The 14,181-nt window shown below is 37.6% G+C and overlaps 3 protein-coding genes across 4 annotated transcripts; 1 reads left to right on the top strand and 2 right to left on the bottom strand.

Annotated features, from left to right (window-relative positions):
* Positions 1-2,539: 2,539 nt before the first annotated feature.
* Positions 2,540-3,614, top strand: LOC119067548 (40S ribosomal protein S14a). Its single transcript, XM_037170613.1, has 3 exons — positions 2,540-2,636; positions 2,927-3,173; positions 3,252-3,614. The coding sequence occupies exons 2-3, from the start codon at positions 2,937-2,939 to the stop codon at positions 3,468-3,470; spliced, it is 456 nt and encodes a 151-aa protein (XP_037026508.1). The 5' UTR covers positions 2,540-2,636; positions 2,927-2,936; the 3' UTR covers positions 3,471-3,614.
* A 114-nt stretch (positions 3,615-3,728) lies between these two features.
* On the bottom strand, positions 3,729-7,050 carry LOC119067530 (dynactin subunit 4). The gene is made up of 4 exons (XM_037170584.1): positions 6,804-7,050; positions 6,452-6,725; positions 4,831-4,985; positions 3,729-4,771 (listed from the first exon to the last, which is right to left on the bottom strand). Exons 1-4 carry the CDS (start codon positions 6,930-6,932, stop codon positions 3,842-3,844), a joined length of 1,488 nt encoding a protein of 495 aa, XP_037026479.1. The 5' UTR covers positions 6,933-7,050; the 3' UTR covers positions 3,729-3,841.
* Positions 7,051-8,870: 1,820 nt separating this feature from the next.
* LOC119067521 (anaphase-promoting complex subunit 4) lies at positions 8,871-11,905 on the bottom strand. Of its 2 annotated transcripts, XM_037170548.1 has the most exons (9): positions 11,840-11,905; positions 11,651-11,800; positions 11,294-11,410; positions 11,079-11,224; positions 10,633-11,021; positions 10,233-10,572; positions 9,924-10,170; positions 9,092-9,855; positions 8,871-9,028 (listed from the first exon to the last, which is right to left on the bottom strand). In XM_037170548.1, exons 2-9 carry the CDS (start codon positions 11,760-11,762, stop codon positions 8,921-8,923), a joined length of 2,223 nt encoding a protein of 740 aa, XP_037026443.1. In that variant the 5' UTR covers positions 11,763-11,800; positions 11,840-11,905; the 3' UTR covers positions 8,871-8,920. The 2 variants fall into 2 exon arrangements, with proteins under 2 accessions (XP_037026443.1, XP_037026444.1); XM_037170549.1 differs by lacking the exon at positions 11,840-11,905 and having other exon boundaries at positions 11,651-11,825.
* Between the last annotated feature and the right edge of the window lie 2,276 nt (positions 11,906-14,181).

Raw genomic sequence — 14,181 nt, 5'->3', positions numbered from 1 at the left:
ATCACCGTGCACCGGTCGATCACATCACACACCCGCTAAGCTAAAAATAGGACAGAACCGAAAAAAGGAAAAAACACAAAAAAGTTACAGAAAATTGTGAAAATTTGGTTCGAATATATAAATATTTGTCACAAATATTTAAAATATTTAAAAGAAATAAATTCAAAATTTTTTGTTACAAATATTTTAAATTATTTGTCCCAAATATTTTTAAATATTTTTGATAAATAATTTTTAATTTATTTCTCCTAAATATTTCAAATATTTGTTGCAAATATAAAAATATTTGTAACAAATAATTTATTTCTCCTAAATATTTTATATATTGGTTGCAAATATACAAAATATTTATAACAAATAATTTAAAATTATTTGTCACAAGTATTTTTTATATTTGCAACAAATATTTAAAATATTTAGGAGAAATAAATTCCAAATTTATTTGTTACAAATATTTATATATTCGTGCCAAATATTTATATATTTGTAGTAAATAATTGTTGAAAAAACTTTTTTTTCCGTGTAGAATCCAGATCGATATACAGTCTGCTACGTTTCTTTTGGAACTAGGCTATCTATACCAGCTTCAATTAAATTTTAGATTTTAACGTGTTTAAGGACGTGTTGCCCGTTGAACATTTGTATTTAATCTGTTTTAAGGCTTAAGCTTTACAATCCAGAGTCAGGGCTAATCTGAACATTTTTTTGATTACGAAGAGCATTTTTATACATTTTCTGAAATATGAAATTCACTCCTGTTAGAAATCCAACACCTTATGATATCCATTAAATATGGTCGAAGGTACTGTCTAACAGAATTTATTTTTAATCGGGCAATAAGAAATACCTAAATCAATTTTTTCTTGAATTTTCTTACATAAATTGTTGCCATCAGAAGTTAAATTGTCACATGAAATTCTTAACAAATTTTGATCGTTAACATGTTTCTTCCATCGTACGGTAAAAACGAATTTTGACATCAAAGAACCGACCGTCATCCACAGAAGCAAACATAACCGCAACTTAAACAAATTTGGTCGTTAAAACTTCAAAGTGAGGTTGTGTTGGCTTATCTGTGGATGTGGATGACGTTTGACATTTTGAACGGCCTCGGAAGAAACCTATTTAAAAAAGTGTTTTTTTGACGGTAACTGTTTTATTTGAATATGTGCATTTCCGTGGAAAATGTTTAGTTTTTTAGTGTTGACTAATTATAAGCTTCTTAGTAATGCCATCACTGGGTTAAACGAGGGTTTAAACAGTGCCGGACTGATATGGGCATTCGGACGATTCCCGAGAGACCTTTTGATTTTTGTATGGATGACAACGAAGGGCTTTTTGAAAAACTTCACCATACAACGTTCGAAGGACATTTTTGAGCCAATCCGGCATTGTCTATTATTCTGAAAATATAATGGTTTTACAGTTACTTATATCTCTATAAAATAGTTCTACTTCTACGGAGAGGCAAATTGTTAAAACGGAAAGGTGTACGTGCTGAGATGTAGATCATTTAGCCAACACTTTCGATCGCTCTGTGGGTCACCTTCTAGTTCAGACAGGTCAATACGTTTTTATTTAATGATGCAGTTGATGATACATTTGGTCTCCGCTAAATGTTTATCCGCTCTTCTTTACTTCTTTGCTGAAAAGCATACTTTAAGGCGATTTTTAAATACTCGGCTTTAGTTTACTTTTGATGATATATTTCCACCGGAATCCCTTTTAAAAAATTACGACCGCAATTCCGACCACGAATGCATTTGGTTGTAGCGGTTTGACTACAACCAAATGTATTTTCTGTTGAAAGCTAACACATTCGTGGTCGGAATTGCGCTCGTACATTTTTGAAAAAGGATTCTGATGGAAAGATATCATCAAAAATTATATTTGAGGCACACAAATGTAGGCTACAATTTTAGCTAAGTACCGGTGCCTCTTAACTGTCGGTTTTGTATATTGCGCTAGAAAAATTGTTTGTCTTTAGACTATAGTCTTGCATTGCGATGGTGGAAATCAAGATTCTGAGAGAACAGGTTAAGACACTTCCTATTTTGTTAAACACACTCATTAAAAATTATGTGAAAAGTCAACTTGATAAAAATAATTTTTGTTTATCAAGTTTATTTGTCATACGTGTGCTTAACAAAATTGGTCCAAATTGTCAAAATTTGTGTGCCATCTACCGCCTTCGTGGGTGTCTTTACCTGTTCTTTCAGAACCTTGGTCGTAATAGCCGTAATAGCCAGGTCCTGGACCATTCACCCATAAGCTAGGTCATTTTTACAACAAATTTTTATCTATATCTAGGTCAGTGATCGTGAGACGTATCTTAATTTTCATCAAACAGTTATATTTACTGGTATATGATGTCAGACGAGAGAAAAGAAAAACTTTAATTTAGGAAATGAGAATCTAAAATTCTGCATCGCAACAAAAAATTTAAATTTCACGCGTTGTACCAGAACACTGTGAGCATGAAAAACAAACTTGACAAAAAAACATTTTTTTTAAATTTTTACCAATGGTACCGATACATCTATCAAGCGAAGTTAGCGACGGGCTGTCAGGTTTGTCATTGACTTTAATATCTCTTTTCGTGTTTCCTGTCGAAGCAGTTTGCAAGGAATAAAATTGTTAGTCCGAAATATTTTTGTAATTTCTTGTGTTATCCGAATTAATTTTAACAAAAGTATCCGTCCATCGATTTATTAACGTTTATCGTCGATTTATAGAGTGGAATTTCAGCGATTTTCTGCTATTAAATGTCCGATGATTGTTGATGAAATTTTTGTATTTTTGATGTTGACATTTTGTTCGAATTAAAAGACGATTGGTGCCTCTTAACCTCAAATCGCTTTCAATAATTTTTTCGGGTGTTTTGTGAGTGTCTCTTTGGTTCAATAATTTCTCCATTCATTTCCAGTGTGTAAACAATGGCTCCACGCAAAAATAAAGTTCAAAAAGAAGAGGTTCAAGTATCCCTTGGACCACAAGTTCGTGAAGGCGAAAATGTATTTGGAGTAGCGCATATCTTTGCCAGTTTCAACGATACTTTCGTCCATGTAACAGACTTATCTGGACGTGAAACAATTGCACGCGTCACCGGTGGCATGAAAGTGAAAGCCGATCGTGATGAAGCTTCTCCCTACGCTGCTATGTTGGCCGCACAAGTAAGTCGACAATTTTTGCACATTTTTCGTGTGTGTGTGTGTGACTGTATCACTAACTGTACTCTTCCCAATCATTAGGATGTTGCCGAAAGATGTAAGGTGTTGGGAATCACAGCTTTGCACATTAAACTTCGCGCAACTGGTGGCAACAAAACAAAAACACCAGGACCCGGTGCCCAATCGGCGTTACGTGCTTTGGCCCGTTCATCGATGAAAATTGGTCGCATTGAAGATGTTACACCCATTCCATCAGACGCCACACGCCGAAAGGGAGGACGACGTGGTCGTCGTCTTTAAATGCAATGTATACACACTGGTTGTTTGTATGCTAATCGATTCGTATTTTTGGCATTGTTTCCACCATGAAGTGATTTTTGTGTGAAATGCTAAGACACTGAAAATAAAAGGCCAATTCTTGGTTGAAATAATTGCTGAACGGAACTGTGTTTTTTGTTGATCGCTTTGACTCCTATTACTGATGCCGGTGTCCGAAGGTGTTTCGTGCTTCAAAAATTTCATTTGGTTTTCTCGTGCACTAAAGTAAAACAACTTGGCTAGCGGTTAAAGCGAATACATTTTATTTGTTCGATGTGTATGCATACGAACTGGTGTTAAATAAGGTTTAGGAAAGGTAAACGTTACAAACGAGTGTTAGGGCGAGCTGCAGTTCACTTGATTTTTCCGATTCGTAAATAGACCCTAGACGTCAACGCATGTGTTTGTGGTTCCTTTTTGTCGACAGCACCTGATGTGGCGGTGTTGACATAAGTGTACTGCATCGAGAATCCAACGACAACCTCATCGCCCGACTTGCAATCTAATGGATTGACGGTTAACTCCACAGCAACCTTATTCGATCGTCTCCATACCACAAATTTCGGCTCTTCCCTGGTCACTTGATGATCGTCATCGTACTCCGTCGAATCGTCGCGTTGCTGCAGCATAAACGACGAATCGGGCAGTGCAATCGTACCGGTCACCTTCTGATCGACGAACTTCGGTTCCTCGTTTAGTGATGCCTGGCGCGAAAATGCCGAGTTGAGACTGGCCATCGGTCCCAGTGGTTGTCGGTGGTCCGATTTCTTTTTCATCTCTTCGATGATCAGGGATTCCTCTTCGTGCGTTGGTAGGTCCATAATTGTTATGGTCATTTCGTGCAACGTTGGATTGATTATCTTGATCAAAATCTGAGTGGAAGAGCCGGCGTTGAGCGGGCCACATTTCATGAGACGAACTTCGGGTACGTGATAGCTAGCAAACAATTGAATGCGATATTTCACCGACACTGGATTGTATTCCGGCTTGATAATATTGTGCTCACATTGACGACAGCGCAATGATCGTTTGATCGACAGATTCTTGTTTAGTGGATAGAGATTGTTAACCGTACTGGGTTGCACAGACGGATGGTTGAGACGCTGCTTTACCGTGGTTATGTTGCTGAGGATGATCTCTTTGCTGAAAATGTCATCCGGCAGTTCTTGGACGACATCAGTTGCTAATGATGGGTTAATGGTGCTCTGTTTGATTTTCGGAGCAGTTTTATCAGAAAGCCCCATTTGGCGACGAATTATCGATGCCGTCAAACCCGTACGATCCTTCAATGAATCAACAAAATGACAAACTTGTACGAAAAAAAAAATCCATTTCGTCTTACCGTTAGATTCGGATACTTGTGCTGCTTCGGAGCTTTACGTCGCCACAAATCTTGTTTCTCCTGCTTTTCTTGTTGAACCACAGTTTGGTAGTGTTCCATCAGCAAGGAGAATCGAGTGGCATTCGAATATTCACATTCTGGCCACTGACCGGTTGCTAAAAGAATTTGTAAGAATTGACCCGATTAGATTGGAGAATTTTAACGTTTACCAATCGGGAAGGTAACAATCGCTTAGGAAATGCATTGAATATCTATCCAACCTCACAAAATGTTATAATTTGTCAGGTCAACCCTTTCTGAACCGTTCTATTGGTTTCCTTCTCTTGCGTCTGTAAAATCCATCATGTCCAAGATAGAAACGTAAATTACGACCTATGTCTTCGATTTTATACAAGGGGAAGTTTTGGAAAGTCATACAATACAATTACATGTAAAGTCAAAGTTAATTGATTGATAGTAATTTTTTGTGTAACTATTTCCTAGCTGACATGGCAAAAAGAGTAGCTATGGCTGATGCCATAACCGTCGTTAAAAACCATAAAAACGTTACAATACTCATAAGAATATCAAACACGAAAAGTCATTGGCTCTGCTTGAGTGCTAGACTTCACATAAAGCCACAAAGTATTTACAGCGTTTTTTTGAAGTAGTTTCCCCTCGGATTTTACATTAGTTTAAGATATTGTATTGATCAAAAATGTGGCCAAACATATGGTTATTCCATTAGGCATCTTAAACAAATTTTATCGCGGCTACAAACGGCCGTCTACAAGTTTTGAGTGGCTGACAAAATGCAGTACACTGCTGGGTGTATTATTGAGACAACAATAATTTTATAAAAAAATCTACGTTCTAGTTAGCTGAAGCCGATTGTTAGCTGAACCAGTTATCTGAGCCAGTTATCTGGGCCAGTTATCTGGGCCAGTTATCTGAGACAGTTATCTGAGACAGTTATCTGAACCTCTTATCGGAATCAGTTATCTGAACCAGTTATCTGAGACAGTTATCTGAACCAGTTATCAGTTACTGTACCAGTTATCTGAGCCCGATGGTAAGCTGAATTAGTGATCTGAACCTGATTTAGTTTATTGGACACGCTCTGATCTGAAACCTGAAAGACTGAACTGTTCAGGTCAACTGAACATGAATTCAATTTTTCAGGTTTCAGGTCACGTTAAGACTAAAAAAAACCTGATCTGTTCCGAGCATTACCACATATGATATTTGTCTAGACAGAGAAAGGTTCTGGCAAAAGATCTTTAGAAATTTAAGGCACGTAAAATAGTTATGCCACCAACATCCTGTCAACCGATACGCACAAATATAAGACTCGTATTATTGCCTGGAGGAATAATAAGATTCCCAGTGACCGTGAATTTTAAGATCAAATTAAATTGCAAACGATGAACAACAACGTTATGCGAATTTATAAGCGAAAATGTTCCAGATTTCAACTCATCTAAATTCTGACTGCACTGGAAATTTCGATTCTGTTTTGTGCACCACTTTCTTGATTAGACTAGATTGAAATGAACAACTTCTCAACGGCTCTCAGTTAACACCTCAATAATATCGTGAATGTTTGTCCATCATTCCCAAAATTCTTTGACTACTGTCTTACCTGTCGCCTGATCGGGAATACCAACATCTCTAGACGTCCAGCGACATGCCAAACACGTAAGGTAATACATTTTCCTCGGTTTCAAATCGCCGCCACCTACATTTTTACCACCTTCCGCCTCCGGTCTTTTCGGAATTTGAATTGTGGTCGCCCGTGACGACAGGGTATGCTGACAACTCGGACAATCGAAGCACTTGTTACATTGATTCCGTTTCAATTTGGCCTCGCCCGACGGGATGTTCTCCAAACAGTTACAGCAGAAGTGTGAGTCAACCTGTACACAATTCAGCAATTAGACAAATTGAACCCTGTTGAGCCTACACTCCGTCATCAACACCGAGAATGTACTTACTTCATGACAGACACAGAAGCCACACCTCAACTTGAGACAGTATCGGCAGAAATACAGTTTTGTTATGGGATTGAGGTGGCCACAAGAACACACATAGTTGACACAGCTGGGCTCAACAATGTTTGCCATTTTATTGGGGGAAAAATTGCCTCAATGAAATTTAAGAATTTTCTTCAGTACATAAAATGTTCCGAGAGAAGACGTCATCTAAGTGACAGGCGAAAGAATGCAACCATTTCAATGTAGTGTAGGTTTCTAAAATATTATGTGGATGTGCGGTTTTTCGTTCCGTAATGACTGGCGGTAATTTCAAATTTAAACACATTCTTGTGACTCGACTGGTTAGGCTTGTAGTAAACATTTTTTGTGCACAGTCTTCAAGCATAAGTGATCGTCTCGGTGATCGTAGGGACAGATGCGAAACCGTCTCTCACCAATACATCACGAAATTTTTACTGTTTTTTTAGTGAAAAAAGAAATCTCACTTCGAGCGAGATTCGTACTCTAGATCTAGGGATTTTGTGTTGGACATATGTACACAAACTCATCTCATCGTATTTGCACAGCAATCGAAGTTATATCAAGGTTTGCATAAGGCGTTTTACCATTTGGTACATCCATACAATCCACATTCACACTGCTTATACGTGCTGTTGTATCACTTAAATGTCAGATTTTGACATTATCTAATTTTGTTACATTTGGCCAAAAATGTACCATCATTGATTCGCGGTTAAAAATCGTTTTTCAGAATGTGTAGGCCAAAAATTTTAAGTTTTTTTTTAAACGTTAATGTATCCCCTTGCGTGTAATCTTCATTAAATGAGTCCATAACCACCTAATAATTTGTAACTTCATTTCGGGTAAAATTGGAAATAAAAAACTGCCTCAAAATTTTTTCGAGTAGGTCGACCTATCCACATATTTGACATCGTAACGAATACATGCCAGATAGCGAATAGGGCAAGTATGGTATTTTTGGAAAGGTGCGGTCTCGGGCTATGAGATATAATAGCAACTGAAGCTCTACCCGGCAGTGGATGAGCTAGACATGACTAGACATGAAGAAGAAATCAGTGAAAGTTGTCCACATTCACAAAGTAAAAATGTTAAATTTCTTGTTATTGCATATAATTGTTCGGTAGACCAGAGACAACCAGTATATAGCAATTAATTTAATTTTTAGTCGAACTTTCCATACATTTCCATTAAAAAATCACAGGAATGTGGGCACCCATAAGAAAGTTTTTTAAGATTTTTTGAAAAAATTGAAAAACCTCCTCCCAATTTTGTGATATGTTAAATGGGATGTGCTAGCCCATAAAATAAAAAATCGGTTGGGGTGCTCATTGACAAAACTATAAAATTGGACTTTGATGCCACACCCTGACTCACAGCTACAACCTTACGACCCGACGATACTTTTATTAGAATCGTCTGTCAATTCTCTAAAAACTGCCATTGGATCAAAACCGGTCGGATCGTTTCATTTCTTTGAAAAAATTTCTGAAAAAGGCATGATTTTGAAATTTTCAAATTACCTGAGAGTCGCCCCGGGACGTGTAGAGGTCGTTTAAAAAAAAAACTTCTTCTACGAAATGATCACCTTGAGATTCCCTATCGATAGCACCACAACGTCCGGAAACAAAAATGGTGTGTCCGATTCAAAAAAAAATCACCAAAAGGATAAATTTCCTAGGATCGAACAAAATCATTTTTGGTTGACTTGTAAAATCACTTCAAAAAATCGACAGATTGTGAAAAATCGTGAACAAACGCCATCAAGACAAATTTTCCATTCTTTATGTTTGTGGGTGTTTCTTCATATCATACTTTGGCGATTCTTTCATTTTTTTGGCGATCGGACTTTAACGATTCTTCACGGGAATGAGTATGGGCCTGTTGTTGGTAATGTTATTTACAGAAAATTGCTAAAATTTACAAAAAAAAGTGCCGAAATTTACCGAAAACTGACAAAATTGTTGGAAATTGTCAGTAATTTTAGTAAATAATGGGCCCTGAGCTGGACCTCAAAACTGAAAGCATAGTTCAAAAGTTCTACAATTCTTGTGTGTCTTGGACAATATGATTCTATTTGTGTTCTTCTCAGTACAAAACTATGAAAAAGACGCTTCCAGTGCAGGTTCCATTTCTTCATCTTCGTCTTCCACTTCCATTTCGTAAAGTCTAATTCGTTTTTGAGACTCAGACAGAATTGATGCAACCTGAAAGTAAGAAGCGAAGTTAAGAACAACCAAAAGCGGGACAATAACCTCAGAGTAACTTACTTTCCGATTCCCTGAGACGGCTATCATGTACCCATCGAATCCGTCAATAACACGTATCGATGTTGGCTCCAGCACATCATAACAGTTGGTGAGCGGTGTCGTTGACATAACAGTGGCGGTGAAGTTAACTCTTTGCATGGCGAATTTCGATTTCAAGGCTGACAACGGAAATTGGATGAAACAATTCATTTGCCGGGCATCCGTTTGACTGTCCAATAAAATCGACAAAATATCTTCGTTGTAGAATTGCATGTGATGGAATTTCAATGTGCCAAATGATGAAAATTTGTCGTTGATGTCGATAAACGGTCGCGGTTGGAAGAACAAGCGCACCGATCCGAATGTATTCAGTTTTGGATTGAATTCGATTATCATCAGTTGATTTTTATCGATTAACGTTGCCAGCAGACTAACATTATCGGCCTCCACATTGACATGATTGGTCACCACGGTGGATGTTTCCAGCAAATCGAAACAATTGATTTCGGTTTTCAATCGGAATTCCTTGCCAATTAACGTTTCGGGCGTGGCGAACAGTTCCGTAATGCATGTTTTCAGTAAATTGTGCTGCTGCACCAGCGACAGATTCTTGTGATGCGGATAGATCAATTCACAGTTCTTCAGACAATCGTTTTCTTCCAGCAATTGATTCCACTCTTGCGTCGTATCATTTTTCGATTCGATTTCTAGATTTTTATTTTCCAAATATTGACCCACTCGTTCCAAATTGAATTTCTTTCGGGTCATCGGCTCGGAATCGCCATCTGAAGCAAAACATTTTTTAAATTTTTGTTGAGTTAGGTAACCATACAAAAACCGAATCAGCCTCTACCTTCTTCATCGAATATATCGAAGTTACTCAGAAACTCCGCCAAATAGATGATGTCTTGCTGCGAAAATGCTGCAATATCGTCCGGAACTGGTTCATCCATCAGTCGCATGATGACACTGTTTAACCAGGCCCAAAATATCTTGTAATCTCTTGTCGATTGTTCGATTGCTTGCTGTAGTTCCATAGCTTTGATTAGAAATGCACCAGCATTTTGTACAGCTTTGTTCGACAGCGCACCCAAAATTGGCTAAAATGTCCGATCATTCTATACGTGAACTATGTTCTAACATTACTCGGGTCACCACTAACCTTGTAGAAATAAACGTTTCGACTCATTCCCTTCACGGTATTCAGATGGTAGCAGATATTCAGAATGCCAGAATGAAGTGGCTCAACCACTAGTTTCTGGATGGTAGAGTAACTGATGTCAAACGAATTGCCGAGCTTTTTCAAACCTTTTTCCGTCAGATCACTTGTGAGAAATAATTCAAGCGGCTCCGATGGCTCTCCAAACATCAGCAGCTCTAAAAAGTCAGCGGATACTGCTCCGGGCTCTTGTGAACTGGCATATTTCGCCAATTTGATATCCATCTCGAGTAAAGCGGTTTCCCATGCTTCAGTTATGCTTTGAATGACATCGTCGATGTACCTGGTGATGATGATAAATTTTATTTCGTAAACTTTGCCCAATAGTACGATAAGAGCTTACACCATTGTGTTCAATATCAGTCCATGTTTGACGGCCACATTCAAAAGTGGCAGGGAATATGTCGGAAAAATGTCATTCTCAAAAATGTAGATTTTCAGACTGGTGCTCAGTTTAACGAAAACAAAAGTTTGCTTAAAGTCGGCACTCATTTTGGCATCGACAATCTCGAATTCGTGGCTGGGAATTTTTATCTGTGCAGCTACGTCTATTTGACCGCATGGTAAAATGCCAAAAACGGATGTGTGTACAACACCCGACGTCAAACCAATCACCAGCAGATTTAAAATCCGTTTCGAACTCGATTTGGTGGACACGTTATCGGACTTTCTTGCACCGGACGAAAGGGAATTGAAACTGGGCAATTGTGGCAGGTACGTTTCGTGTGATCCCTGAAACAAATCCCAATGTCAGTGTCATTGAATTTTCATCCAATCCAATCAACTTACGAATGGACTGTCGTCATTGCCGTTATCTTCGATTTCTTTACTGTTTTGTGTCCAGCCAAAGCATGTAATGTCACTTTTGAGATTGAACGAATATATTTCGTGTTGACTGCCGATATCCAAAAGGACCACCAAGCCTGTACTGTAACCTGTAACGAGTAATATTGAGACGAATAAATTAATCAATCAGAACGGTCACGGGCTATACAATGTCCTACCGATAGCAATAATCTTTTCATCCGGCCGAAAGTCGATGCCACGAACCTTTACGCCATCCCTCGGTGGAGGATGTGTCCATATTCGCTGAAAATTCAGGCGACGAATGATGACTTCTCCTGTTAAGCGGAGAGTAGAAATTTCAAATGATTGGCTTACAATGGGTCACTGGTTCGAGTCTATAAAATCTTTGCTTTCATTTTGCAGGCGCAAATGTTTTATTGTGAGGTCCTACTATTAACTACACTTAAGAAACTGCACAAAGTGTGCCAGATCACTTTTGAAAATTGAAATGATAATCACAGATCTAACGGCAATAACGTTCACTATATACTAAACTTCTAACCGTTTTTACTTACCCTTGTCGGTGCTTATAGCTAACAAATCCATTCGGTTGCACCATCTCATTAACTCAATTTTAAAACCAAATACTTTTTGGCAAAACAGACGCATTGCACTTGAATAAGACATTTTGACGATTCGAATTATTTTTGCTTGTAAAGTGAAGAAAATTTGTTGTTGTTGTTGTTGAAGAAAATTTACTTCGATCAATCGATGAAGATAATACAACGATCGCAAAAATAAAAACAAACAAATTCACCGGGAGTAAAACAGAAATGTCAAACGTCATTCTCCACAGCCGCAGCTATAATGTGTGCAGCCATATCGGACCCTTTGTTCTAATGTTACGAGATTTAAATATGTTTTGATTTTTCACTTCAATGGATCTATTGAAATTGTGATATAGACCCAATAAACTAATTTATTTAACGTATACTACATGCCTGAAACATAAACAGTTTCATAAATTGTGTATTTACTGAGCGTCATAGACCTGAAACGTCATTCTTCTTCTTCTTAAAATGGCGAAAATCACAACCCATTATCATATTATTATTGTCTGCATATAAGGCTTGATTTCCACTTACCAAAAAAGACCTCAGTGTTAGAGACAAAATTGAATTTTTTCAATTTTTTGTTGTTTGCGCTCTCTCTCTCTCGGTTTTTACACGGAGAACGTTTTGTTCGTTTTTGAGAAGTATTAAAATTAAAAAAGGAGGGACTCTTTTGAGAAACAGCCACGGACGTATTTTTTTCAGAACTTGTTTGTTATGTAGGAGGTCTGGATGTCCAGACTTCATATCAGCATCTTTTTTATTTTCAAAGTTCTGGCGTGACCAGATAGATAAATCCAAATGTTTGAAGGTAAGATACGTTTAATAAAAATGTGATTTGATTTGATTCGATTTTTTTTTTGAAGCAGTAACACTTGCTGACCTATTTCGTCACAATCGGTATCTGTCTTTTCGACAAATTTAGAGTTTGTATATTCGAGTCGAAAAACATTTACATAAGCAAGCTACTAAAAAAACACATGAGCGAGTTTGCGAGCATCATAAAACAGTTTCCGAATTAATGAATTACGGAACACCGTCAAATGTATTCTGGTGTATTATCTACCCTACGCGAAAGTTTAAAGTGCATTCACGCCGTAAGTGTGCCTAAAATTTGAATTTCAAGTGAACGAGTCGATGATAAAGTGAAACGAAAAATACATTTTCATGTGTCGGGGCCGAAAATGAGGGAGTTTCGAGAATTTTCTCGGGTTTTCGACCCCTTACATGAAACATTTTTGAGTATCTGTTTTGGACGATTGATTTGATTTTAGGCACTTTCGCATGTCGCCCTCACTTCATTCGGGCTCCAACTCGCCTAAAATCAAACGTCCAAAACGATACACAAATAACTATTTCATGTGTCGGGGCCGAAAATGATGGAGTTTTGAGATTTTTCTTTTTCTCTGGTTTTCGACCACTTACATGAAAAATTTTTTGAGTATCTGTTTTGGACGATTGATTTGTTTGGGCTACAACTCGCGAAATTGCCTAAAAACAATCGTCCAAAACAGATACACAAATATTTATTCAACGCTTTTCCTTGTATGAAAATGACGCTGCGTTAGAAAGACTTGTGTGAAAGATTTTGAATTTTGACCGCACTTACGGCGTGAATTATCACAAAGAATTCTTGAAAAATGAAGCGAAAACATATTAATTATTTAATGGATCATTTTCGCAGTGGACAAATTGCCGTGAATTAGCCAACTTTCGCATGGACATACGGTAAAACTATATTCACCACAGGCGCTTGTTAATCGAAAATGCAGCATTGTTGAACGGAAAGAATAAAGTGCTAAAAGAGGATGTCAAAAAGAGTGGTCACCCACCGAGCTCAGGTAAATTAACTGGTTTTTTTCTAGTTAACTGGACTTTCACATACATCGAGACAAGTTAAGTAACTGGGCGCTATTTTCACGCTATTTTGGGTTGAGACAGCCAATAAATTTAATTAAAAATAGTATGTTACATACCAAGGATCAAAAAGGTGTGTTTTAGACCCAGGTGGTCTACACCACCGTGGTCTAAAAAACACCTTTTTGATCCGTGGTTTGTATAATATTTTTCTTCCTGTAGTACCAAAACCGTCACATTCACTCACCAAATTTAGTACCGAAAGAGCAACATTCTCCCCTACTATTTTCTCTCAATTTTCATTCCCGCTTATGTCATTTTCGATCCTATCTTTATTCTTTCCCAAATGTGTCAAGTTGTTGTATGTACGCGAATGTAATGTTTTTAGTGTTTTGTGACAATGCATTCATAAGGATTGCTTTCAGCATTCATACGGACTGCTTTCGGCATTCATTCGGATGTCTTTCGGCATTCCTACAGATTGCTTATTTTTCGACATTTGTGAGAATATATGCACACGGAACGGACTTCTTTAGGCATTCATACGGATTACTTTCGGCATTAATATGGAATGCTTTTGCACCGGTATGTTGTTCAGTTTTGTTGTTATGTTTTGTTCGGAATGTGACTTTGGTACT

This window comes from Bradysia coprophila (assembly GCF_014529535.1).
Source record: "Bradysia coprophila strain Holo2 chromosome X unlocalized genomic scaffold, BU_Bcop_v1 contig_12, whole genome shotgun sequence".
In the NCBI taxonomy this organism is placed as follows: Eukaryota; Metazoa; Arthropoda; class Insecta; order Diptera; family Sciaridae; genus Bradysia; species Bradysia coprophila.
The sequence above is the reverse complement of the archived record's forward strand: the minus strand, read 5'-3'. Positions and strand labels throughout refer to the sequence as shown.